Genomic DNA, 26,729 nt, shown 5'->3' with positions numbered 1-26,729 from the left:
ATATTTATTATTATTATTATTATTATTATTATTATTATTATTATTATTATTATTATTATTATTGGCCTTTCTCCCTATAGGTTTTTAAGGTTTTTTCCATAACATTGAGCCATGACAAAAAATTACAAAACATAATAAAAAAATTAAAACAAGACAAAATACAGGTCCCAGACCCCAATATACTGTCATCCTGTTGGAACTCAACCACATCCTGCCCAAGGTTATAGTCCTCATCAAGGAAATAGATTATCCAACAGATCCCATATTTGTGTGCATTCATTCATTTATGGCCATAGATCACAATACTGGGAATGTTCAGAAAATTTATTGTGAATCAGGTTTGCCACCTGGTGAAAGTCATTTCAGGTGTAATAAGCCTTTGCGGTCTCAAGCCAGACCTTCTCGACAGCCTCTTGGCCCATCTCAAAGAGGGTCATCAGGTGCTTCCACCCAGTCTTGGCCGTGATCATCAAATAGTCCTTATTCTCGGGGTGTTGGAGACTGGTGTGTGCTGCCATCACAAGGGACTGGACAAATCTCCCGCTGACCAGCAGGAAAAGGGCGTCCCGTTCCTCCTGGGTCAAAGGAACCACGCTCTCGAACCCAGCCAAGACGTGGCCTCCCACGCGGATGGGATCCTCGCTTTCGATCATCATGTACATGATGGCGATGGCCGCTTCAAAGACGAAATAGCCGTAACTCATGTCGCTGAAGTCCAAAATCCCCGACACTCTGCTGCTTGGCTTTCCAGGGGAAGAGGAATCGACCTCTATTAAAATATTGTGGTCGTTGAGATCTCCGTGATTGATGCCTAAAGGGATGGGAAGGAAAACCCAGGTAGAAAACAGAGGAATTCAAGACAGGAAACAATGAAACACTTTCCAACAAAGGATTCCCCCAGGCAGGCTTTGAAGCTGCGAGGCTATTCAATGCTAGTCAAGGTGGCCAATGGCAACATTGCTATAGCTCAATGCTATGGATTCAAGGGAAATGGCAGAGAAGGCTAAAGACCTTGTAAAACTCCAGCTCCAGTAATTTCATAACATTGAGCCATGACAATTAAAATGGTACAAAACTGCATTAATTCTACAGTGTAGATGCACATTTTGGTATTTTCGGACCAGAAGCTTGTTCTGGCCAGGAACATATCCACTGCAGATATACCAATGATTATATTTATTTTAAAAAGACACTTACAAGGCCTAAATGAGCTTAGTTTTGGCACTATTTTGGCTTCAAATTCCTCGATCACCTGCTTCACCACTTCCAGGTAGCTGCTTTGGCCCAAGGCGGGGATGTACCGCTTCAGAAGAGGGACGTTGGCCAGATTCCAGATGAATTCGCCTCTGTGTAGACTCTTTATCGACGGATGCTGGAATTTCTATTTGGGGGAAAAGAAGAGACATCACTGTTGCATTATCACCATCAATGACGTATATGATCGATCGAATAGCATAGCTCAGTGCTATGGAATCATGAAGTTGTACCTCTATCAATTTGCAAATCTTAGGATTCCATAACACTGAGTGATGGCAGTTCAAGTGGAGCCAAACTGTATTAAATCTACTGTGTAGACGGATCCCTAGAAGCTCACCTCCGCAAGGGTTTTGTCCAGTCTGGCAGCCAGTTGGCCAATCTCATACAGAATTGGAGGGCCTATTGGGAGCGTTGCCACTGTTTTGCCCGGCAGGAAACTCAAGAGCCTCACCATATATTCTTTGGTGCCAACCGTTGTCTCTAAGAAGCAAAGAATAAAGTAAGAAAGTTGGCATCAGCTAAGATAAGCCAGTTAGAAATGAAGGAGCATTGCAACATGTCCTAAAGCCTGCATCTACACTGAGGAATGAATGCAGTTTGATAGCACTTTAACTCCCATGGTATCCTGGAAATTATAATTTAGGGAGGCTTAAGCACTCTGTCAGAGAAAGCAAAAAACCTTAGAAAACTAAAATAGCTAAGCTCCCATAGCACTGAGCTAAGTGGTGTCAAAATGTTGTAATTCTACAGTATAGATGCTATACTAATAATATAATATATTGCATATACATATAATGTTGATAATAAATATTATAATGTAATACAATATACTGGTAATAATAATAATACACTACAGTATTCTAATTTTATATTACCGTATATACTTGAGTATAAGCCAACCCGAATATAAGCCGAGGCACCTAATTTTACCACAAAAAACCTGAGAAAACATTGACTCCAGTATAAGCCAAGAAAGGTAAATTTCAGAAATAAAAATAGATACCAATAAAATTACATTAATTGAGGCATCAGTAGGTTAATTTTTTTTTAATATTTACATAAAACTCTAATTTAAGATAAGACTGTCCAACTCTGATCAAATCATGATTCTCATCTTCTTCGATGTAAATGCCCTTATGTATCCTTTGAATAATAATAGAGTAAAATAATAAATGTAATAACAATATTAATATCAGAGTGAAATATCTCAATATGTATCAATAATAATAAAAATAGAGTAAAATAAATGTATAGCAGCAATAATAAGAGAAAAATAATAAATAATACAAATAAAAATAGAGAAAAATAATAATGTACCATATATACTCAAGTATAAGCCAGTGAGGACCCTCACTCGAGTATAAGCCGAGAGGGGCTTTTTCAGTCCTAAAAAAGGGTATATAAACACTCCACTTGCTTCATTTCCAACAGACCTCTGAAGATGCCATTAGCTACAGATGCAGGCGAAATGTCAGGAGAGAATGCTGATAGCAACCCGGTGATCCCGGCCATGAAAGCCTCCAACAACACAAATATCATAGTCATTGTCATTATCAATATCTTGCAATATTCTTACCTACTCTTTCCAGAAACATGATTTCACCCTCTTTAGTCAATCGAGGTGTAGCCACAGGGAACCCTTCTTGGTTGAGAAACATCATAATCCGCGTCTGGACCTCAATAAGCTCCGATTTCTGGCTGTCCTCAGCATTAATAATTTTGAGGACGTATTCCTCGGTTCCTTCTCCTCTCCCTTCAGTCTGAGCAATGCTCACATGGAAATTTTGATCATCGTAGCTTGGAAGCGGTTGGAGGGCAGAGACTTGTAACCCAAATATCCTTTCAACCAATTTGGTGGCTTGCTTTTTGTTGAAGTTTGGCTTATTTAGGTCGCAAAGCTGCTGATGGCTTCCAGAAGACATTGTGCATCTAGAAAGAAATAATAATAATAATAATCCAGCATATCTATCTTGTTTGCTGTGTTATACAATGTCGTTGTATCAATAATAATAATAATAATAATAATAATAATAATAATAATAATAATTTAAACCACAGGGAATTGGAAGGTCTGAATTGTGCTGTATAGATAAGAACCTGCAATGTTTTGGATCTTCTATTATTATTACATTTATGTTCTTGAAGGCTTTCATGGCTGGAATCACTGAGTTGCTGTGAGTTTTGTCTTGTCTGTTTGAGGCAAATGTAAATGTTGAAATTGGCCACCTTGATTAGCATTGAATAGCTTTGCAGCTTCAAAGCCTGTCTGGTTCCTGTCTGAGGGGGGGGGATCCTTTGTTGGGAGGTGTTAGCTGGACCTGATTGTTTCCTGTCTGGAATTCCTGTTTTCTGAGTATTGTTCTTTATTTACTGTTCTGACACACATCATAACTTCTGAGGATGCCTGCCATAGATGTGGATGAAACGTCAGGAGAGAATGCTTCAGGCCATACAGCCCAGAAAACTCACAGCAACCCATTGTTATATTTATTTATACTCCACTTTATCTCTCTCCCAAAGGAGACCCAAAGTGGCTTAACATAAAAGCATTAACATACAATTTAAGACATACAAATAAGCAAATATTAAAACAGAATTAAATATAAACATTATTTTAAAAAATCACTTGTGAATCACATATAAACTGCTCTGTTAGGCCAAACTTTTTAAAGAAGGGATTGTATAATTTTCTTTCCCTTTATTTATTCATTCATTACTTCAAGCCATTTATATTTTTTCTATTTCCTGCCATAGAACCCAAGGATTTAAAATTTAAAAAATCAGCTGAAACATTGTTTAAGAAAAGCAGCACAAAAAGGTAAAGAGGCAATGCAAAATATCTGGCTAATCTAAATTAATTCAAGTCTTTGGGGCCAGACGAAAGACGAAAGGGCATGAAAATAAATAGTTTTAAAACAAGGAATCAAAGTGCAGATTTGAAGAAAGCTTTCTCGTCTTACTTACTCGGCCAAAACCAGTTATCCCGGTTCATATCCCGGTCTCAACTATTCCTGTTGAAAGTTATATAACAATAATCTATCCTTTTTCAGCCAAGAAGGGAAGTTTGCCCAATGAGTAACCCTTGGACTCTGTTAAAAAAGGACAGAGTCTAACTCTTCTACAAGAAAATGAAACAAAACAGATATAAATGCAGGAACACTGAAAACATAAAACAATTCTAATTTAAATCATATATATTTACAGCATTTGAGATTACAAGATGTGATGATTAGTATTATCAAAAGCTGGATCTACAATGCAATATAATGCAGATTCAAACTATATATGGTCAGTGTAGAGTACATTCAAAGCAATTAAACTGCATTATATGGGTTCCCACTGACCATATTACTAAGAATATTGCGATATAGTTGTATAATATAATATATTGTATGTATATATACTTGTAAACCGCCCTGAGTCCTCTTCGGGGTGAGAAGGGCGGTATATAAATAGCACAAATAAATAAATAAATAATAGAAGGCAATTCAAAGCCTATGAAATATATGCTATATTGAATTTCAGATGTAGGAGGAAAAAATATCTTACCTAAGCAAGAAATCTAAGATTTGATTAAATCCATCATGTCTTCAGTAAGCAAGTTGCATAGTTGATGCTGAATCCAGTCTGAAGTTTGCTGTATATAGAATATTTTATTTAAGGTTGTATAAGATAGAAGATAATATTGTTGCAAATGGATAAAATAAAACAAAGCAACAGCAAGAAACTGAATTGCATGGAAATCCCAGCTACTGTCCTTACTTCCTCTCAGAGTAGGAAATGCAAGATTTGCTTTCCCTTGCCCGGGGAAAACATTTCAAAGGATGCTTTTGATTGGTTGCTAGGCAGCTTTGCGCCTCCTGGAGACAGAGGGTGGATCTACTAGAATGAATGCAGCTTGACAGCACTCTTAACTGCCAGGGCTCAATGCTGTGGGATCATGGGAATTGTAGTTTTAAATCTGCAGCTTTCTCTTGCATCGCCAAACCACAAGTGCCAGGTTTCCATAGCACTGAACTATGGCAGTTAAAGTGATGTGAAAGAACATTAAATCCTATAGTGTAGATGCACACACATTAAATCTTGGGAGGAAAAAATACAATTATGTCAGGGATGTATAGTTTTGAGACATCCTATAGATCTGCCACGATATAGACTGTAGCTATAAATAATTCCTGAATTAGAAGATGCTAAGTGTGTATACATTTTTGGAACATCCTATATGTATATCTGTATATCTCTCTCTTCCTGAATGATAAACAATTAAAAGATACACATATTTTTGCCAATATCTTGGATCTAGAATTCCCAAATAATAAACTGTTAAGTGTGTATACATTTCGGTGATGTGTCTGGCAGAATGGAAGTGATAAAAGTGCATCCAAGAAATATTTCCAGTATCTAACACATGGGATTCAAGAGGATAATGCCGGAGACGAGAACAGTCTTGCATTCTACATTGAGGCCATACATACAGTGTCAGGCTCTTGGATATGTAAATATAGCAAATCTTAACTGTGATGAACATAAAAAAGATTCTAATATTTTTCTTGAGATGTTTGGCCCCTTATTGAAACTGGCTATTTATTTCTACCGTGACATTTTGCTGTAATCTCCAACCTCTCTCCCTGCTAATTTGCTTAATTTACTTGCTTACTTTAGCCATCCTCTTAATAGTCATGCTGTTGGTCTTTTATCAACAGGGTAATCTAAAATGCATGGAGAAACACAAAGCTAACACAAGGTACAACTTTCCTTTATTAAAAATAATTTACACCGGATAAACATTTTATGCACAATTTTATGCAAACCGAAACTTTTGTCTGGTATGATTTCTATACAACACTGATCCGCCAACTGAAAAACCATGACATCGTATTGTTCTCTTGGTTTCAAAGAGTCAGACATTCCATTTGCAGTTGCTGAAATGTGATCATTTCAATGAGTTTTTTAGACCATTTTGCAGGTATATCATCAATAAACACCCCCTCAAATTTGGTAACAGTGGCTTTCCAGAGGATTGGAATAAAAGTCCTCTTACATTGCAAAGGAAGTTTCCAGTTTCTGCGATTCTTTTTGGAACTTACTATCAACTAAATAATGCACCCACCCCAAGATAGAGTAAAACATGTATTTTGTCACTATTAAGAGGCAGACAAAACCAACAGGAACAAATAGCGAGTTTCTCCTGCCAAGAAAGAGAATACATCACTCAGTTCAGCTGTCCTTTTGTGGTTTCTATATAGTGCTATATATGATCCTCCACATGTTACTGGACTGTGACATCCATCACTCTCAAATAGCATTGCCATTGGTCACAAATGATGGGCACTGCAGTCCCATAATAGCTGGAATATGGAAAACAAACTTGTCTTTGGCAAGAGCGTATGGAAAACTGATTTGTTCAGAACTAAAAACTTAAAAGAGTCCAAGAGCCAAAATTTCAGACAAGCACCTCAAATGCAAGTGTATTAACTCTGAAGATACTGGATTTGAAATTAAAGGTAGGATCTATCACGTGGAAAGCACAATCATTGACTTTTGGAAGGGGTAACACAAGCAATAGACTATATTTCAGCCTCCTTTTTGCAGTATTTTGAATTGAAGAGCTCTATATGCATCGAACCCTCTGACTTAAGTGTCTGCATTGTCAAGATTGTCCAACTCTTGTTATAAATGTCATATAGTCCTACTTAGAATGGTGAAAATGGCCAACTTAAAAAAATTAGGTTCAAATATCAATGTCCAGATCCCGATGGACATTGGGAGTGATGGACATTGAGGCGAGTGTTCGACTTTTAATACTGTTTCTGTCTGTGTCCGAAGCTACTTGAGATTTGGGAATGTATGTGTGGGCACTCAAGTCAGAAATCTTGACATGAGTTTTCAAAGCCAAACTGGTGAATGCTGCTCTAAGACAAGTAGTAGGAAATGAGTTATATCTCAAACAGACAACACCAAAATAAGTTTAAGAGTCAAGATGACCATCTTCCACTTACAACAAAGGAGGTGGAACTAGGATAGAGAAGATAAAGATTGTGACATGCACGGCGTTTCTTTTGCTTTCCTTGATGAGATGCAGAAGGAACCAAACTATGTCAAGGAAAGTTAACCAGAACTACATTGCAAGTATTTCATTCAAAATAAGATAGCCGAGAGGTCTACGTCAGTGTATTGTCAGAAAATCCAAAAGGCATTTGGGTGCAAGGTGGTGCCTAGATGATATTTTATAGACGATGACGATCCAAGAATGTATAAGATTTTTATTGCACCCTCAAACTGAAAAATAACTGGAATTCCAAAGGGTCACATAGGTATAGTGCCGCTCTCAAAGAAAGTGGTTCTGTTACAACAATTCAGCAAAAGGCCAGGTTTCTGAATCCATGGCTGCTAGATTTAGTGATGTTTTAAAAATTCTATTATTTTGACTTATGTCATATGTGTTATAGGGATTGTTATAATTTTGTGTGTTTTGTTTATACTTATGTACCGTTTTTTACTTGCTGTATGTTATATATGTGCAGCTTGGAGTGCTTTTGTAAGCCACCCTAAGTCCCTTCGGGGAAATGGTGGCAAGATATAAATAAGGTTTATTATATTATATACTGCAGTTAAGGTCCTACACAGCAACCCAACAAAAGCCCACTGGATTTTGAATGAAGCAAAGCGAGAATGCCGCAGTTGTACTTGTTTGCAGGTACAAATTCTCCAAAATGAATTGATCTTTGAGCTTTGTGTCCTTCACAAGAAATTCTCTTCTTGTTGCATCCTTTCTTGGCACTCTCCAGATCCCAAATCATCCCCAGTCACCAGAGGAGTGGGAGACATAGTGGTGAGGGAGTTGTGGCCCAACTTATTTTAAGGACACCCACTTAAAGTATGTTGTATGACAGGCTTCCTTCCCCTTCCCAACTCAATTTTAAGAAACCTGGATAAAAAAGTAACAAACCATCCTTCAACTTCTGAGCCAAAAAGCAAAACAGAAAGTTAAAACCAAGTGCCCTTCCAGACAGGCTCTATATCCCAGATCTGGTCCCAGGTTTTCTGCGTTAACCTCGATTATATGAGTCCCCACTACCAGATAATCTGATAAACAGAAACCTGGGATCAGATCCTGTCTAGAAGGGCCCTAAGAGGGGGAAGAACAAAAACAACAAGCAAACTCCTAAAAATCATAATCTGTCTTAGTTCACCACAATTCATTTTCAGGGTTTCACATCCTTTATTTACAAAACGGTCCAGGACAACCCACTCCCTCCCCTCCCGCCCTCCCCATACTTACAGCTTCTCTTGTCACGACACGCACGTCAATTATGTTTTTAAAGCAATGTCAATATAGCACCATTCGAATATTATTTGAAAATCCGGAAGGATTCCTGCTGCAGTCACTACAACAATTCACAATCTTGTACATCCATGGACGAAGCATCCCGAGCGCCGTGGGACTGTGGACAGTTCCGTCGACCGGGGTGAGGCCCGCGTGGCCCATGAAGGGAGGAAGGGAGGGAGGGGCGGACGGGGCCCTACAAGAGCCTCCGCATCATGTAGTTCAAAACGCCACCGTGTTTGTACAATGTCACTTCGACGTCATTGTCAAAGGAGGCAAGAACGCGGAATACTTTACCTGTATTTGTCTTCGAAAGGGGGGAAGCAAAAGGACAGATCAGACAGGGCTTTATTCCGAGAGAAGTGTAGAAACAACAACACTTGTCTATAAAGCAGGCCTGGGCAAACTTTGGCCGGTAGGCTGTTAGGAATTGCGGGAGTTGAAGTCCAAAACACCTGGAGGACCAAATTTTGCCCAGGCCTTTTTTTTGTTTACCAGAGCTTTCTGTGTATTTCCTCTCTATTAGCTCATATATAGAAATGGTTACACTTCCCTCTGTTACAAATACCAAATATTCCTTCAGTAAATATATTTTTCCAAGCGCCATAAGAGGATAATATTATTATACACCTGCCATTTCTTTCTGTAGTGGTAAAGCAAGAGGGTTTCCAAATGCTGGACATTAATCATCAGGAATGGGTAACCCCCATTTGCCATCCCAGTGAGTTAGATGCATGTTTCCCCATTCTGCTGCACCCCAAATCTGCTACCTGTATGTGCCTTGGCTCTGTGAAGTTCTGCATGTGTTTAAAATGGTGGTTCCTAAGAAATATAAGCAATGATGCCATCACTAAATGCATTTTCCTACAGTTTTAAGTCTTCCACCTTTCTCAGGGCCTTTGATAAGTGCCCCGAGAACCTCCAACTTTGTTTTGTTGCTGGACTTCTAAGCCCTGGAGGCACTCCTCAAAACCAGGTCATTGTAAAATGTTAAGTGTTAAAAGTTGCACAAAATAACTCTAAGGCATAAGCACTACAGCCTGCCTGCGTATAGAAGCGAAACCAAGGTACCTTTATGTCTAACGTGATTCCAGGGGATAACTCTTGAGGAAAGGAGATCGAAAACTGCTCTTTGCCCGTCAAGCCCAAAACGTGTGCGCTTTCGCCTTGGAGAAACTGAAGCGGAGCAATGCCCATCCCAATTAAATGGCCCTTGTGGATCTTCTCGTAGCTTTCGGCGATAACTGCTTTGACACCCTGTGGAAACAGCGACATCTGATTCAGACCGCCTAGCCTTCCAATATTTCTAAAATACTTGGGACTTTAGTTCAAGTTCATCGCAATACAATATTATTCTGCAATGGAAAACCATTAGACCTGGTTCTATCTTCTGAAATAAACTGCCAAGTGCAGAAACAGGAATTACTTCTATTTTAAGCAACTGACTTACGCTTTCTTAACAATGGTCCCAATCTGCAAATGGAAATCCAAAACAGCATTTTCCAGCAAACAAAATGGTACAATTCAATTTTACAAAACTGAAAATCACCAAATAAGAATTGAGTTGTCCCAAATAATGAGCACTTCTAGAATCTCATAATTACTTGAAATACAATGTCAACATACCAGTAGAAAAGGCCCCTTTGCAGCCCAGTCTCTTGAGCTCCCCAGTCCGTACTTCTGGCCGGCCAAGATGATCAGAGGTATGTTCTCTTTCCGGTATAACTCGGCCGCATCGAATACATCCAACTGCAACAGAGGAGGGGAGAAGATGGGAAAGATGGAAATTCCCAAGCACCTGTTGCCTAGTAATGGCTCTGTTGAAAATAACTATGTCCTTACCGTCTGCCCTGTTGGGAAGTGAATGGTTTTAGGAGCCGGCTTCCCAATGAATTTGTTGAAAAGCTTGATGTTTGCAAAAGTGCCTCTCGTCATCACAGCATCATTGCCCCGTCGAGCACCATACGAATTGAATTCACGGGGAGTGAGGCTAGAAGAGACCACAGAAGACAATCCAAACACAGGTAAGTTGGAAGTGGATATTGACTACAGGAATTGTTTAAAATCCTTGTCAAACTCTAAAGGCACCAGACCACCTCTGATCTTGGAAGCTAAGCAGAATTAGCCCTAGTTAGAAGGGAAAGCACCAATAAATACCAGTTGCTATAGTTCATATTTTGGTGAAAGCAACTGGAAAAATCTCCTCTGAGTATCCCTTGCCTAAGAAAACACTATGAAAAATCCATAAATTCAAGGTGACTTGAAGACACACACACACACACACACACACAAGCCTCAAAACAAAACAAAAAAACCCACATATTGACACACCAGTCAAAAGCCAAACTTACTACTCCCTTCTGTCACATCATATACCAGTTATAAATAAACTATAGGCTCTGGGACAACTCTTTTCTAAGTACGCCATAATAGTGCCACCCAATCATCTGTACGCAAAGTAGTATGTATTTCTGCAAGTGCTCCGTAGTAAGAGCACGCTGTAGTATCTGTAGAGATTATGCTGAAAATTCTGACCAGAAGCTCCAAGGAAATTCAGTTAATCCTACTTATAGTTACGGCACATAGTGTTCATCTGCTTTAAAGAACAACTTCTGGAATACAGCCATTTTGGGGGATGAGTTGTATCCCCATCCACCACCTGCCCCCGATTCCTTCTCGAAGGGTCCTCACCCTTTATTGGTCAAGTATCTGGCGGCGGCGCTGCCCCTGGCGATGCTGCCTGCAGGCGAGACGTGATCCGTTGTGACAGAATCCCCCAAGTGCAACAGAACGTGTGCGTTTTCAATCGACTGGGGCGGACGAGGGTCTTTGGCCTGTGAGGCAAAAGGGAAAATGAACACACTGAAGACATTGTGTTCCCAGCTGTTTAGGAATAGCTGGTTAAAAATATTCGTGGTATTCCAATGTGACTACAAAACAGGCATGGGCAAACTTTGGCCTACCTCCAGGTGTTTTAGACTTCAACTCCCACAATTCCCAACAGCTTGGAGGAAGGCCAATGTTTGCCCATGCCTGCTATATAGTAATTTCCACTATAGGGTCTATTGTTATCCAGTTTCCTGTTTCAATGGTAAGTAGAGAAAAGTGTATCTTGCAGCTAGAGGGGTCACAGTATATTTTAAAAATAGCAGAAATATAATGCATCCCCTGGCCAAAGTAAGTGAGGAAAGCTACAGAAACTACGGACAGATTTTTTAAAATGCTGACAGACTGCGAGCAACATTCAGTTCTCAGACTCTAAATGAATTCCTGAGTTTAGAATTCTTCGATTCTTGAGGAAGATATTTTGCGTCAAGCTTCATAAACTGATTTAAAACACACAATGTATCCTGTCACTTTATAACAGCCCATCCTCAAATTGGAAGATGATTGGATATTCTGAGAATTCAACAGGCAGAGAAATGCTTGTATGCAGAAAATTCCAAAGGAATAGAACTAGTGCTACTGTACTTACAAGCTTATCAAAAAACGAAGGACATCGGATGTAAGTAGACTTTGAATCCCATGTAAATAAAACCGACTCGGGCGCTTCCAAAGAGTTCCATAGCTTGTTTCCTTTCTGCAAAAAAACAGTATCAGATTTCAATTAATTTAGTTTAATTCTTTGCACATCTCAAATACACACACACACATGTATATGCACACACATGCACTTATTATTTAGGAATATTACCTCCATCTTTTGCCTCAGCTCTTTAAACATGGACGCTATGACAAACTCTTCCTCTACTTGTTGAAGTTCTTCTCGCGTAGGCCAAATATCGTACAAGAAAATACTTTTCCCATCAGGAGTGATTCCTAGGCAAAGATGGTGCACATGATCAATTAACAAAAAATGCAACCCTTCTATTAAATATCAGCTGAAAGCACACAGATAGTTACCTAATGGCTCCATCTGGAAATCTATATTCACAGTTCCTGCAATAGCATAAGCTATAACAAGAGGAGGAGAGGCAAGGTAGTTGGCACGGATGCAGCTGCAGAGGCGGCCTTCGAAGTTTTTGTTCCCTGACAAAACCCCACAAGCCACCAAATCACCCTGAAAGACAGAAAACACACATTTGTATGCATTCCTTAGACTCCTACAATTTACATGCATTTATCAGCTTTATTGAAGGCCACTCAATCTGAATGACTACCTTAAAGGCAAAATTTATTCCATTTAATTAAAAATCTCTGCTTTTTCTTATCAGTCAAGGTCTGCTATGCCTTGGATGGAAAAACCTACCTGAACAATTGCATTCTGAATTGTTTCTGGTAGCGGAGCGGTATTTCCAACACATGTGGAACATCCATAGCCAATGACCTCAAATCTAAAGAGGAAACAAAGATACAGTGGTTTACTGGCAAGTCTTATTTCAGTCATATATTAACTGCAATTCGTTCCTTGAAACACATGGAAGCATCCCAGAGCTGGAATTCCAGCTATAGACTCAATTGCTTTGTGTGCTAAAGGGCTGAACTTCAACCCAAGGCATTGAAAGTTTCAAAGAAAAATAATGAGATAATAGTTGGAGAAAGACCCTTTTTTGCCCAAGACTGGGGAAAACTGCTGCCTACCAGAGCAGTGAATACTAAGATTGGGAAAGATTCTGACGTAGAATATGGCAGGTCATTATGTTCCTATGTCATGTATTATGTTGATTATATATTGTGCCCATTAGTTAAATGCATTTTTCCAGATATCCATACAGGATCTTGGTGGCAGTACAAAGATTTGGTATGATACACTGACAATTTTTAAAATGTATTTATGTATGAGTTCTAATAGCACAGCCCTTAAAACAGATTTTCTGCAATATTTTAGGGATTTTTGAGCTATGTAGCCAAACTATACAATCACAACATTACATTTTAAAATGAATCACCAGTTAAGCTACACAGTATTATTAACTACCCAGTGCTTTTTCCTGAAGGCCAGCCGTTGTGGTTACTTGTATGCTCTGGACATGAAGATATTTGAAACATGTTATATTGTTCATTATGAAATACTCTGACAACAGTACAAAAAAAGTCAATACCCGAGTTTGTTAAGGTACGGCAATACGCCACTGGAACTGAGATACTGGGTGACCATTCCGCTCCCTGGTGATAAGCTAGTTCGGATGTAAGGTTTCACGGTCAGACCAGCTTCAACAGCCTTTTTGGCCAACAAACCTATGTATGAACCACAGAAGAGGTTGTTAACAATCTGGACAAAGAGCAACAAGCATTCTAAGTGACAATATTAAGCAATAAAGCTGGCATGGGCTCACTTGGACCCTCTAGGTGGTTTGGATTTCAACTCCCACAATTCCTAACATCCTACTGGCTGTTAGGAATTGTGGGAGTTGAAGTCTGCAAGAAAGCAATGTCCAGATGCATTTGGGTGTTACCTTTTTCATCAGAGGGCTATATTAAAGACAGCATATTATATTAAGAGAGAGAGAGAAACAAAGAGAGAGATGCTGCAAAAAAGACCTTTGCGTGCCCTCTATCAATGTAACATTAACTGGACTTGCTTTGCCCTTGAGCTACAGATGTATCAATACAGCAAGAGGTAGAAAAGAACACGAAATACGAGGTGTACCTGCTCCTAGCATCACAGATGGATTGCAGTTGTTCGTACAGCTGATCACGGCCGCAATGACCACGGATCCATGCGCCAACTTGTACTCGTTTCCTTCATACTCCACAGGGACGGTGTCGTTTTGCTTTTCTGGCGGGATCTGAAAGCCTTTAAACCCAACCTAGAAGACCACAACGGTATTACAAAGACATAACATCATAGTTGCATTTCGGCAATAACAAGGGAGAGAGTGGAATTCTGTGCTAAGTCACAAAACCACATAACAATGAAAGAAGGTGGATTTTCCCACGTGTAAAAGAAACCATGCTTCGGATTAAAATGGAGGGATTTAGCACCTATTTTCATGGCACATACCTTTTCACTGAGGCATGTCTGGAAATCCTTTTTCATGTCCGTCACAGCCACTCTATCCTGTGGCCTTTTGGGGCCGCTTACGTAGGGTGTTATTGATTCCAGGTTTATATGTATAATCTGATGGAGAAGATACTTATTGAATAACAAATGCACAATATATGTCCCACATTCAACATTCTAGCAACCTTTTTTTAACTAACAGCAACCACCTCTCAAGTTTCCACTTCTCAATAATTCTCAGTAATAATTATTTGCTTCATGTTAATGTGCCGTAAATAGGGAGAGCAAGAAGCCTACTTATATATGAAAAAATGGGAAGAGGAAAATTGGCTAAATACAAAATTGGCCTCTCTCTTGAGAGGAATAAAAACTACCTTGGATGAGAAGGGCTCAGAAAAAAAGCATACATAAAAGCATACAAACACCGCAAAGGCCATTTTTGAATTACCTGCGAATATTCTGGTTCTTCAGTGGGAAGCTGATAATTTCTAAACAATTTCACAGCTTTAAGATACGCTTCCATGGACTTAAGTTGGGTCTTGTCAAAACCTATGGGAAATATTGAAAGACTTGCATTTCAAAATACTCCAAGGAAACATAAGTGATTAAATTAATTTTCTTCCCAGAGAGGGCCTATAGTCAGATAGATAAGACAATGATAGTAGTGATGAAACGGTAATAATACATGGGAAAATTATGATCCTCCCACAACATTTTTTAAAATAATGCAGTACTTTATACCACTGTTTCTTAAACTGTGGGTCCTGACCCCAAATGGGGTCCCTTTAGCTCAAGGTTAGAATCATGAAAAATTGAGCTACAGTAAAAGGTTTCTGAATGTCACCCACGTACACAAGTCTGTTAGCAAGAGCATGCAGTCTTTATAGTAGATACTACAAAAATGCTTCAGCTGTACTCCACAAAAAGGAAAATCAGTCTGTTTACCAAGCAATGCAAATGCTGATTTATTATCAACAAATGTTTGGTTTTTATACCTATAGTTTGGCCCCTATATACCTGGGTCACATAAAAAATTCTTGGACACAAAGGGGTTGCAAGTGGGAAAAACTTAAGAAACTCTGCTTTAGACAACAGGTTCCTGTGCAAACCTCTACAAATCCCAATTTCCAATTTACCTGTATACTTTAAATGCTTCAGTGTCACATTATCGATAGGGAAAAAGCTCAAGATAGCACCATATTCTGGACACATATTTGCTATTGTGGTTCGGTCGCCTATAGAGAGCTGGGAAACTCCAGGACCAAAGAACTCCACGAATTTTCCAGACACCCCTGCTTGCCTCAGTTGCTATTGAGAGAGAGAGAAAAATACATTAATACAAGGCCTCCTCTGAACATATCTTGTAGAGAAAACCCGGACAGGTTTGACAGTGGCTTACAGGCCTGCACCAACCACCACATTTGCTTGATAGGGTGGCCCATTTGGCAATGTAATGCTATGTAAGGCAAAATTTCAAAATTACCTTTGTAATGCTCAGGACCACATCTATTGATGTGGCAAGTGGGCTGGCAGAGCCAGTAAGTTCACATCCAACCACCTCAGGCAAAGTGAAGGTGACTGGTAATCCCAGCATGACTGCTTCTGTTTCAATTCCTCCCATTCCTATAAAAAGAGAAATGACACCACTTAGTGGCTTCATTACAAACCAACTAACCACATAATAAGGGAGATGTCTGAAGAATCTCCTTCGCCTGAAGTTAGAACCTTCTGCCTTAAAAAGCTCAGTTATATCCGGAGTATAATCTAGCTTCCTGATTAGTGGATCGAAACACCAAGTGAAATTCTATTTAAGGATTATGGAACAAAGAAGTAGAAACTGTCCCAAGGTTTGCTAGATATTTCTGTATCTGTTGCAGACAAAATTGAAATTCAAGGCAAGAGCACCTTTTGATTTGCTGACAAAGGTTTTCAGCTTTATAGTCAGAGGAAAAAAGAGTTCTCATCCAGAGGAAGGCAAAGCAAAAAACCCCTCTGAACAACTCTTGCCAATAAAATCTCTTGCTGGATTTGCCTTAGGGTTGGAAATGACTTGAATGGACATTAACGACATTCTAAAATAGCTAGAAAACAAAACCAAACAGATAGTCTCTTACCCCATCCCAAGATGCCCAAGCCATTCACCATTGTTGTATGAGAATCGGTGCCAATGACACTGTCCGGATAAAGAAGGCCTTCAGTGTCAAATATGACCCTCGACAAGTACTCCAGGTTTACTTGGTGTGCCATTCCTGTTCCAGGAGGGATTATGGAGACATTCCTAAAAACTTTGGAGCCCCACTAGTTTATTTGAAGAGAGAGAAAGAAATCAGAAATCAGCTTCTCACATTCCTTGAATACTCAAGCCCACTAAAATTAAACCTACAAATGTGGAGGACCAACAGTACTCAATTTCTATCACTGAAAAGATGGGGGAATCCAATCCAAACCTATGGGATTCCCCAAATGGTGGCTTCTTAGCTTTTTCCAAGTCTCTTCAAGAAGTTGAAAGGCCAGTCATAAGGCGTAGTCACCGACAGCAACTCTTTTACACCCAAATATATTGGTATTGTTAGTTTTGTATCTTTGTTTCCAGCCTCACCCGGCACTAAAATGCAGTGCCATAAAACTGAAATCAACCCTTGGCCTGAAAAAGCTTCCCTTCCTATGTATTATACAGTTGTGTATCAGACCCCCCCCCCCTTCATATCAACATACCTTGAAAAACTGGAGTCTTTCTCTATTTCTACCAAATTCTATCTCCTGGTTTTTTAAAACTGTTTCAGGCCTAAGGAAAAAAAATGAAAGAGTCCATATAAATATTACCAGTCCCCTCGGGGAGAAGGGCGGGGTAGAAATATTGGAAATAAATAAATAAATATTATTACTTTCAAACTGAGCTATTTTGATCAGAACAGCAAAGGCGTTTGAAAACTATTTGTAATGACAAAGGTCACATCCTTATTCCCCCAGCCCCTGCTTTAAAACCTATTTCTGGTCCAAAATCCCAGAGACAAACACAAATGAATTAAATAAGACTTATTCCCAAGTACATGCATATAGGAATCCAGTAGAATCATGTCAAGGGAAGATGCCTAGGAGTCGCTCCAAGAGTATATAACCTCCAGCAAGAAGACGGCATTGTAGCCATGTCTTAAATGATAAGAAAACTAGTTATCTTCGTATTTTGAACCTGCTCTGACAAATTAGAAAACCAGTCAGGCAACAAGTTGCTGAGTATAAGGCTAAAGGAATTCCACCTCTTTAGAACAAATAAAAAACATCTGGAGGCATTTCTACTCTGCCTGTCTTGAGATACCACATTTTTGTTGATTCCAAGTCAATAATTCCACATGTATCTGACTGTTTAATGGTGAATTCTAAGTAAGCAGCACAGGCGACAAATCAATAGATTTTGTTATTGAATTAATTGGTGTTTGTCTCTGAGTAATCAGATTAATGCACCTTTGGTCCAAAGAACATGATACTTTGAGTCTCAACTGAGAGATAAAAGTGGGACACAACAATAATAAGAATATCGTAACAGGAGACCTTACTTTTCTTGCAAAAACAAATTAAGGCAATCATTCTGATTTAACTTATTCTCTTCTACTAGAACATGATTGGACATAATTCCTGCTGCTACACACAAACGACTGAGCATATAATTAAAATGTTAAATTAAAACATTAGTCAAAAGCACAAAAAAGAAAGCAGCTCAATAGGCCAAATGCCAGACTAAATATGGGTTCCTTTTCTCTTGTGAGTCTGTGACCAGATGATTTCTCTATGCAACTGTCAGCTTTAGTGCTACAAGCAGAGCTTTTTGTTGTTACAACTTTTTTTGTGAATGTCTTTGGACAAGCAAATTCATGTGATAACAATAAAGAGAAACCCAGCAAAATGTATTATGTTACCCACAACAAACAAAGATTTCATATAGTTGAAATAGCCTTTCAAATAAAATCCTTGTCTTTCCAAGCATTCAGTGAAGAAAGTGATCTGAAAGTGGACTCCTAAGCCAGCAAATTATTTTCTTGGCAGGGATACCAATAAGTAAACTTAGAAGTGTGAAAAGATGTAACGTTTTATGAAATATTGTCTGATGTCGAGTTCCAAGCTAAACTGGAGAGCGATTCAAAGCCTATTATCATGATGGCACAAATTCCTAGCCACGAACAAAAGAAGTTCTTAGAAGACAAAAAGGGGAATGATAATTAAAAGAACATGCTCACTCAGGCACTGGTTGAAGATGAAAAGGACACAGAAGAGGTGTGTTCTCAATTTGCACAGAGAGTTGCCCCGCGTTCCGCCTTGGTTCTCCATCACAGGGCCCTTTGCAACTGGACTGGCCCCTGCAAGACGCCTTCCGAGGGGCTCTCAGTGGAGAAAGCTTGGAGGGCGGCTTCTGCAAATCCCCACCACCAGGATTTGGGGTGTTCTGTATTGCACTATTTTGTAAAAAAAAAAAATGATGAGAAAGATGTACATAATAGTTTATAAATGTCTTATTGTGTTATGTAGTTGCATTCAAATGTGGTCTCTAGAGCAGGCATAGTTTGTAAGTGAATAAATGCATATAACCTTTTCTGATATGGAGCATTTGTGGACTTAAACTACCTTTTGAAGAACACACCTTTTATCATCAATGCAACCCTCTTTCCTCCAAAGCAGAACAAAACTTAATAAACTTTACAGTATGTACCATTTATTGAAGTCAATCTGCAAAGAATGGTCAACAGTGAGATCTGTTGGACAGGCAGGATGGACTTTGGTAGGATCTCCTCCCAGAGTTTTCACAGCTTCCCTCATAGCAGCAAAATCCACCATGGCAGGAATTCCACTGACAAAAGAGAACAACATTCAAATCTTTAATAAATAGTGTCAAACCAGGGAGAGGCATCTTATACTGTAACAATCACAGCTTGGAAAAATAGTTTCTACTACAAATCCTAGATTACAGAACTGGAATGACCCATGCACTGACTCGGTGTGAGGCATGTTGTTATGCTTACATGTATGTGCAAAGGGTGACACAGTACAATTAATATTGTGTGGGAATGTTGGCATGCAGATCTCAATATTCTGCAGTGTACTTCAGTACCGAGACTCCTACAAAGCAGTATTAAGTCACTTTATTATTTCAATAACTTTTTCTTATGTGAAGTCATTGCCAGAGTAAACCTACATGAATAGTTGAATGCCTGACTATTTAATAATCCCTGTGGAGTTCCCACCCTGAACAGCTCATGCTGTTTTGAATTAATTAAGAGTGAGATAAAACATAAAATAAGAAAAATGTGCCTTACGTGAAGTCTTGGAGGAGGACTCTGGCAGGGCAGAAGGGCACTTCTACATTGTTCTGCTTTGTTTTCCAATTCAAAATGTTCATGGCATCTTCTTCTTTTATAAGGAAGCCATCACAGTTACGGACCGCAGCTTCCAACAGAACCCGTATGGAATAAGGCAGGATATCTGAGCAAAGAAAAGGAATAGGTCTGGTTTAAGAAAAGGTGTCCTACCTACAGGTGCCTTGCCTACATGTTCAAACAGGTGTCCTACCTACATGCTCAAACCACCACCATCATTTCAGACTGGGCAGTGATTCTATTTAACAATAATCCATGATAGGTAGCAATAAAGCAACACAGTGAAGCGATGAGCACTACTTACTACGTTTATCCAGTCTGAAGAGCATAAAATGTTGCTCCAGGGTTTACTGGTTTGCTTTCAATTAGTTGTGTTTTACAAGGCAGGTGGTGTCACTGCTCCCTCATTAAGTGATTCATCCAAAGGCTACTAAATATAAATTCACTTATGACTCAGCAAATGTATCTTAAAAGTTGAAGCTGCCAAGCACCATAAGAAATTATCCCTACTTCTTAACTTCATGCAGGATTTTTGAACAAAAAGGGATTTAAAAATTATATTCAAGGTTTTCTATTCAATAGGTTGCCCACAACTTGATCTCTCAGATTTTCAGTATTTATATCCACAAACATATCACAAGCTGGGTAATTTCTGGCTATTTGGAGCCCATTATTTCAGCCATAGCAACGTCTGGTGACTACATAACCCTTCATCATAAAACCATGACCTGTTTAAATTGTTTTTAAATTGTGTTGTCTGATGTCTAAATTGTTATTTCATGATTTTATGTGATTATGTTGGGCTTGTTCCCCGTGTGAGCCGCCCCGAGTACCCTGCTGGGGAGATGGAGGTGGCATACAAAAATAAATTTGTTATTATTATCATTATTATTATTAAACATGAAAGTCATTTCTGGTTTAGAGAACAGTAATGGAAATGCACTTCTGGTTTGGGGCCAGGAAATAGTTTTTAGATGAAACAAGAGAATAATGCAAGAGAAGTGTGATCTTCCCATAGCAGCCGGAGATGGTTGGTGCAATTTGGGGATGAAATCCTAAATTTTAAAAACTCAAGTCATTCCCAAATGGAGTGGAGTAAAGTGTAGATTTATAAAAATTGTTGCAAAGCTCTCGGGCATAGAAAAAGAAGTATTTCCAAATCAGAAGGAGAGGAATGTCGTGTGTTCCAGCAGGACTTGGTTCGAGGAAGAGCTCATTACTGAGCCTGTCTAGATTTAGCCTCAAAAGGACCCATTATATGGTGGTACTATATCACAGACATTCCCATAGGTTGATAAATCTGCCTTTTGAAAGCCATGAATGGCAAAAACTGTTTGCATTCTTGTTTTCTAAGATAACAGTTTCAGGCCACCAGCACCCACGCTGAAGAAACTGATAAAACTAAGGCTACAATTCTATGCTCGCTAGGCAGTAAATTCCAACAAACCCAGCATGACTTCTTAGTAAAAATACAGAGGACTGCTTTGAAAAAATCAGAATAAACTCTAGAAACTTATATTAACTTTTTTAAAAAACAGCATCATGTATGTATATCAGTTGAACAACAGAGATAACGGAGATCTGGTAGGCCTGAACGGAAAAGAAAGCTTTTAAGAGAAGAACTTGTGCTTGTCCTTCCCTGTTTTTCTGGCATTTCATTAGAAGCTGCTTATTCGGTGATAGCTTATAAAAGAGACTTATAAGATTAAGCCACATTCACAAACTCTGCATTTTGAACATTGTTCCAGGGCTTTAAATGAGCCAAATGGGTGAAAACATCAATTTAGATTAATCAAAACCTAACGTAATGCTCACTTAATTAACAAGCTGCAATAGCAATAGAAGAGGAAGCTATGATTTCATTTTTGCCTAGAATTTTGCTGTCAATAAGAAGGTTAATTAGATACACAATTCTTCTGTTTACTCAGAAACTAGTCCTGCTAGTGGATATGTTCATGGCGACAATTCAATAATGTAAACCTATAGCTTCTCAGACATAGGCCCGACTGTTCAACCAGCCTTACTCCATGGGAAATGTGTCTAGGCTTACAGTCTAATTCTGCTCAACTGTACAAAACAGACAAAAGACAGAAGCTACAACTCACAAAACATTGTTTTAATTATGTTCTCCTAAAACTAACAAGAGCTGCTTAGCAAACATTATTGTTAACCTCATGAGTTCTGACAGATGGAAACCAGACAATGTGTATTTATTAAAAGGCCCTGCTCTTTCACTCTTGCTCCATGAGTCACAGTTGGAGGGCAACTGACTCACCTTGGGCCATAACTAGACTGCACTGTAATGGATCCATGAGGCATATCAAACTGGGGGCACTGATTCATATACATTTCAGCTAAAAACTCTAGCTAACAAGGTAGAACAGGAAAAAAAAAGAGAGATAAAGTATCAAAACAACAAAGATCACATGATTCGGCTTCTGACACCGGCATGAGAAAACAAAGCTCACATGATTGTGGATTGTCTTTCAGCACCAGCTTGATCAATGCTTCCCAACCTTTGGTCCTCCAGATGTTTTTGACTTTAAATCCTAGAATTCCTGACTGCTGGCCAAGTCAGTTAGGGTTTCTGGGAGTTTAAGTCCAAAACACCTGGAGGACCAAAGTATGGGAACTGCTGGTATGAGTTGTGACTTAAATAGCAAGCTTCACACATTAAAATGATGCCACCAGTCTTCACAGAACAGGCTTGGATTAAAATAGCTACACAACATACATTGCACAGACCATCATTTTGAACAATATCTATGACAAACACCCTCTCCCTTCAGAAGTTCATACTAACCCACACCACATTTTATAACACACAGGTCACACATATAAGAAAGAAATTAAAAACCAATGGAAAAGTAATTGTTACCATATTTGGTGCCTCCTAGTTTAGCAATATTGTAGAACCTTTTGTCTGTATTTTCATCCAATGTTTCAATTAAATTTTGGAACAGGCAGTCTGAAAGGCAAGTCATGCAGATAAGGAACAGTTCATAAGATAATTAAAATAATGCAATAATGGATGCATTTTGTGGAACCCTAGATCTTGCTTTGTTGCTCTCAATCAAACCATATTCATATACATGTAAACAAAGGTAAACAATTCTGATTCCAGCTGCTCAGGGTTTGCGGTAATCCTAGAATCCCGGTTTTCCATTAGGTGATAATGCAAATTTTAAGGTTTACAAATGATCTACTGTAAATCAGATTGTGGTTTTACACACCTATTTTTCCTTACTCACAGTCCAAATTAAATCAGTACAATATAACAGGTAAATATTCACTAAACAACAATTGTACTGTATTAGAATTTAAGGGTCAAAGCAAACTATTCTAAGTACAAACTAGTGTAGCTTAGTGCAATTGACTATCCCTAGTCATTAGTTACTTTGTAATAGATTTAAACGTATTCATTCCCTTCCAATCCTCTCAACTCTCTATTTTAATTATACAATAGCTACATTTGGAAGCAACAACATCTGGAGGAATGAAAAGGCCATAGTGCATTTTAACTGAGGAGATTTTCTCCACCCTGAAACAGGAATGAACTCTGCAAAGAGGTCAAACACTAAAACGTAATCCTGACCACATGTATCTGAAGAAAGGTCCAGAGCACACCAAGGCTTCTTTCTTTTTCTTCTTTCCCTCCTATCAGATGTACAAGCTCCACAAGGCTTAAATGATTAAATTCAAGGATTTAGGTGGGTTGAAAGACGTAAGACCACTGACTTATCACTATTACAGTATGTTTTATAGTGCTTGACTATAAAGAGCAGCATCAAGGACAAAAAGTGAAAACTCTACTATTACTGGGGATTGAATAATGCATGTACAGAGGAAAATATTATGATTAGGTGTTTTTATTATACAAACTACACACTTTGATTACAGTTTAAGTGGCATTTACATGGCTTGCTATAGCTTATACATATTACCATTAATTTTCTTTACAACCATAATCATTAAATTGTCTTTAAACATATTACAGATGATTTATGGTTTAGACTTTGGAGGCAAGAATTAAAAGGGTTGTTGTGTGTTTTCCGGGCTGTATGGCCATATTCCAGAAGTATTCTCTCCTGACGTTTTGCCCACATCTATGGAACATGGCCATACAGCCCGGAAAACACACAACAACCTTGTGATTCCAGCCATGAAAGCCTTCGACAACACAAAATTTAAAACTTTTAAAAATATATGTATATGTAGGTAATATTTATTTTGAAACAGTATTTGAGAAAGCATGGACCAAACACTCTTTTCCTTGAAGGTATAAATAATTCCAATTTAGTATAGAAGAGTGTCACTGCCAACTAAATTATTTCCATTTCCTCTTTTACTTGAGCACACACACCTCCTGTCACTAGACAGGGCTATTAACCTGCCCCTTCATTTCTTTCTTTACAACCTAATCTTTAAAATCCTTGCAGTTTTATTAAAAGGTTAAAGAAAGGTTTTACCTTTACCTAAAATGTATTATATTATGAGCATAGCATAATATTAGCATTATATATTACTATCATATACAGTAGAGTCTCACTTATCCAACATAAACGGGCCGGCAGAACGTTGGATAAGCGAATATGTTGGATAATAAGGAGAGATGAAGGAGAAGCCTATTAAACATGAAATTAGGTTATGATTTTACAAATTAAGCACCAAAACATCATGTTATACAACAAATTTGACAGAAAAAGTAGTTCAATATGCAGTAATGCTACATAGTAATTACTGTATTTATGAATTTAGCACCAAAAAATCACGATATATTGAAAACATTGACTACAAAAATGCGTTGGATAATCCAGAACGTTGGATAAGCGAATGTTGGATAAGTGAGACTCTACTGTATTGTATTATACCACTGAATTGTAATAGGTAGGTAGGTAAAGGTTTTCCCCTTCCAGTCATGTCCGGTTCGAATCCCACCAGGGGAGAGTGCGGATGAGCTCCCTCTATCAACTCCAGCTCCATGTGAGGACATGAGAGAAGTCTCCCACAAGGATGGTAAAAACATCAAAACATCCAGGCGTTCCCTGGCCAACGTCCTTGCAGACGGCCAATTCTCTCACTCCAGAAGCAACTCAAGTTGCTCCTGACACGAAAAAAAATTGTAGTAATTACTGTATTTATGAATTTAGCACCCAAACATTGCAATTATATTGAAAAAAATGTCTAAAAAATTGTCTAGACTACACATTGCATAAAATGAACTTACAGAAGCAACATTGTCAGAAATTAAATCCACAAAAAGTTCAATCTTTGCTGCCTAGAGAAACAGTTGTGGATCAGGGCGGGAGGCAAACTGCATTGGATAATCCAGAATGTTGGATAAGTGAGACTCTACTGTATTAGTATTGTATTGTATTATATTATAATATTATTATCAATTAATTAACAGCCTATGAGCTGTTAGAAATTGTGGGAGTTGAAGTCCAAAACACCTGGAGGGCCCAAGTTTACCCATGCCTGCCATACAGTCTGAAAAACTCACAGCAACCTATTGATTCTGGCCTTGAAAGCCTTAGAGAACACAAATTATATTATTACTAGCTGTGCCCGGCCACGCGTTGCTGTGGCATTATCTGGTGGTGTTGGTGAGAAATTGTTGAGGTAGTGGTGGTATTGAATGTCTGTTGTATGGTTGTCTTTATGTTTAGTATGCACACTGAAGTGGATTATATGGCAGTGTGGAGTCAAGATAATCCAGTTCAAAGCAGATAAGATTCTAAATGGGTTATATAGCTGTGTGGAAGGGCCTTGAGTCTATACTGCCATATAATCCAGTTAAAATCTGATAATCTGTGGAAGAGGCCTAAGTGAGGCCTAACTGTGCCTGTCCCCTGGGCTGAGTAGGTTGCTAGGAGACCAAGTAGGCGGAGCTTAGGCTTCTAACTGGCAGCAATTGGATAAAAACTATTATTCCTCTCCCTCTAATTAGGACTTCATTTTTCTTTTCTTTTTGCTGTATCAACCTAGAGCCGTGAATGATGGGTTGTGTTGTCAAATTTTGAGGTTGGGGGGCCTGTAGTTTTGTTGTTTTGTCCGCTGCCCTGATGCCATCACTCTTTTATATATATAGATTATCATTATTATTATTATATCTATTGGTGTCCCGCTTTATCTCCCGAAAGGGACTCATTAAAATTGACCCAAGGCCAAAGGAGAATGGGGAGAAACCTGAGGAGAGCGAGAGGAAGGCCCAGAAGGAAGGATGCCTCTGGAAATTGAGGCCGCGGGGTTTCAATGAGAGAGGCCTGAAGGAGGGGGACTAATCGAGGCCAGGCTTCAAACGGGGGGGTGAAAAAGGGAAGGCCTCACCGGGCCTTTGGCACTGACCTGTCCCGGCCGGGTCCATATTAATTCCCACAACGGAAAGGGGGAAAAAACAACGCGTCCGTCTGGTTGGCTGAGGGAAACTATGTGAGGCTGGGTGGCTTGGCTCCTCCCCTGAAATATCGCGAGAGGTCGACAGGACCTCGCTCCTCTTCTTTGCCTTATTGGGCCCCCTTTTCTCTAAAGTCTCGCGGGAGTTTGGCAGGTTGCAAGAAAGGAAAGCTAAGCCAGCTCTCGCGAGGTTTCCTTCCATTCTTTTTTTTTTTTTAATGCCAGGACTGGGGAAGAAGATAGCGGCGTAAAGGAGGGTGGCCGTTCTCGCGAGACTTCAGCCTCTCTATGCAATAGGACCGGGGGGGGGGGTTGGTTGTTATCGCGAGACTTCCAGGCATTATTCCTAGACTATTATTTCAGAATACAGTTAGGAGTTAATGTTTTTCAGAACTATTTATTAATTTTGGGTTGTTATTATTATTATTATAAATAAATA

The 26,729-nt window shown here is 39.0% G+C and overlaps 2 protein-coding genes across 3 annotated transcripts; both read right to left on the bottom strand.

Moving 5' to 3' along the window:
- Nucleotides 1-309: 309 nt before the first annotated feature.
- On the bottom strand, nucleotides 310-5,865 carry hykk (hydroxylysine kinase). Of its 2 annotated transcripts, XM_062963551.1 has the most exons (6): nucleotides 4,807-5,865; nucleotides 4,222-4,375; nucleotides 2,834-3,186; nucleotides 1,595-1,737; nucleotides 1,198-1,381; nucleotides 310-811 (listed from the first exon to the last, which is right to left on the bottom strand). In XM_062963551.1, the coding sequence occupies exons 3-6, from the start codon at nucleotides 3,177-3,179 to the stop codon at nucleotides 363-365; spliced, it is 1,122 nt and encodes a 373-aa protein (XP_062819621.1). In that variant the 5' UTR covers nucleotides 3,180-3,186; nucleotides 4,222-4,375; nucleotides 4,807-5,865; the 3' UTR covers nucleotides 310-362. The 2 variants fall into 2 exon arrangements, with proteins under 2 accessions (XP_062819621.1, XP_062819622.1); XM_062963552.1 differs by lacking the exon at nucleotides 4,222-4,375.
- Nucleotides 5,866-5,997: 132 nt separating this feature from the next.
- On the bottom strand, nucleotides 5,998-26,396 carry ireb2 (iron responsive element binding protein 2). The gene is made up of 22 exons (XM_062963545.1): nucleotides 26,243-26,396; nucleotides 22,773-22,862; nucleotides 19,835-20,000; nucleotides 19,231-19,368; nucleotides 18,761-18,976; nucleotides 17,244-17,313; nucleotides 16,643-16,826; nucleotides 16,012-16,151; nucleotides 15,665-15,836; nucleotides 14,977-15,077; nucleotides 14,529-14,645; nucleotides 14,175-14,334; nucleotides 13,627-13,762; nucleotides 12,834-12,918; nucleotides 12,488-12,644; nucleotides 12,279-12,403; nucleotides 12,060-12,164; nucleotides 11,276-11,418; nucleotides 10,427-10,574; nucleotides 10,211-10,333; nucleotides 9,656-9,841; nucleotides 5,998-8,891 (listed from the first exon to the last, which is right to left on the bottom strand). The coding sequence occupies exons 1-22, from the start codon at nucleotides 26,259-26,261 to the stop codon at nucleotides 8,781-8,783; spliced, it is 2,892 nt and encodes a 963-aa protein (XP_062819615.1). The 5' UTR covers nucleotides 26,262-26,396; the 3' UTR covers nucleotides 5,998-8,780.
- Nucleotides 26,397-26,729: the final 333 nt, after the last annotated feature.

The sequence above is a fragment of the Anolis carolinensis genome, unplaced genomic scaffold (assembly GCF_035594765.1).
Source record: "Anolis carolinensis isolate JA03-04 unplaced genomic scaffold, rAnoCar3.1.pri scaffold_11, whole genome shotgun sequence".
In the NCBI taxonomy this organism is placed as follows: domain Eukaryota; kingdom Metazoa; phylum Chordata; class Lepidosauria; order Squamata; family Dactyloidae; genus Anolis; species Anolis carolinensis.
The sequence above is the reverse complement of the archived record's forward strand: the minus strand, read 5'-3'. Positions and strand labels throughout refer to the sequence as shown.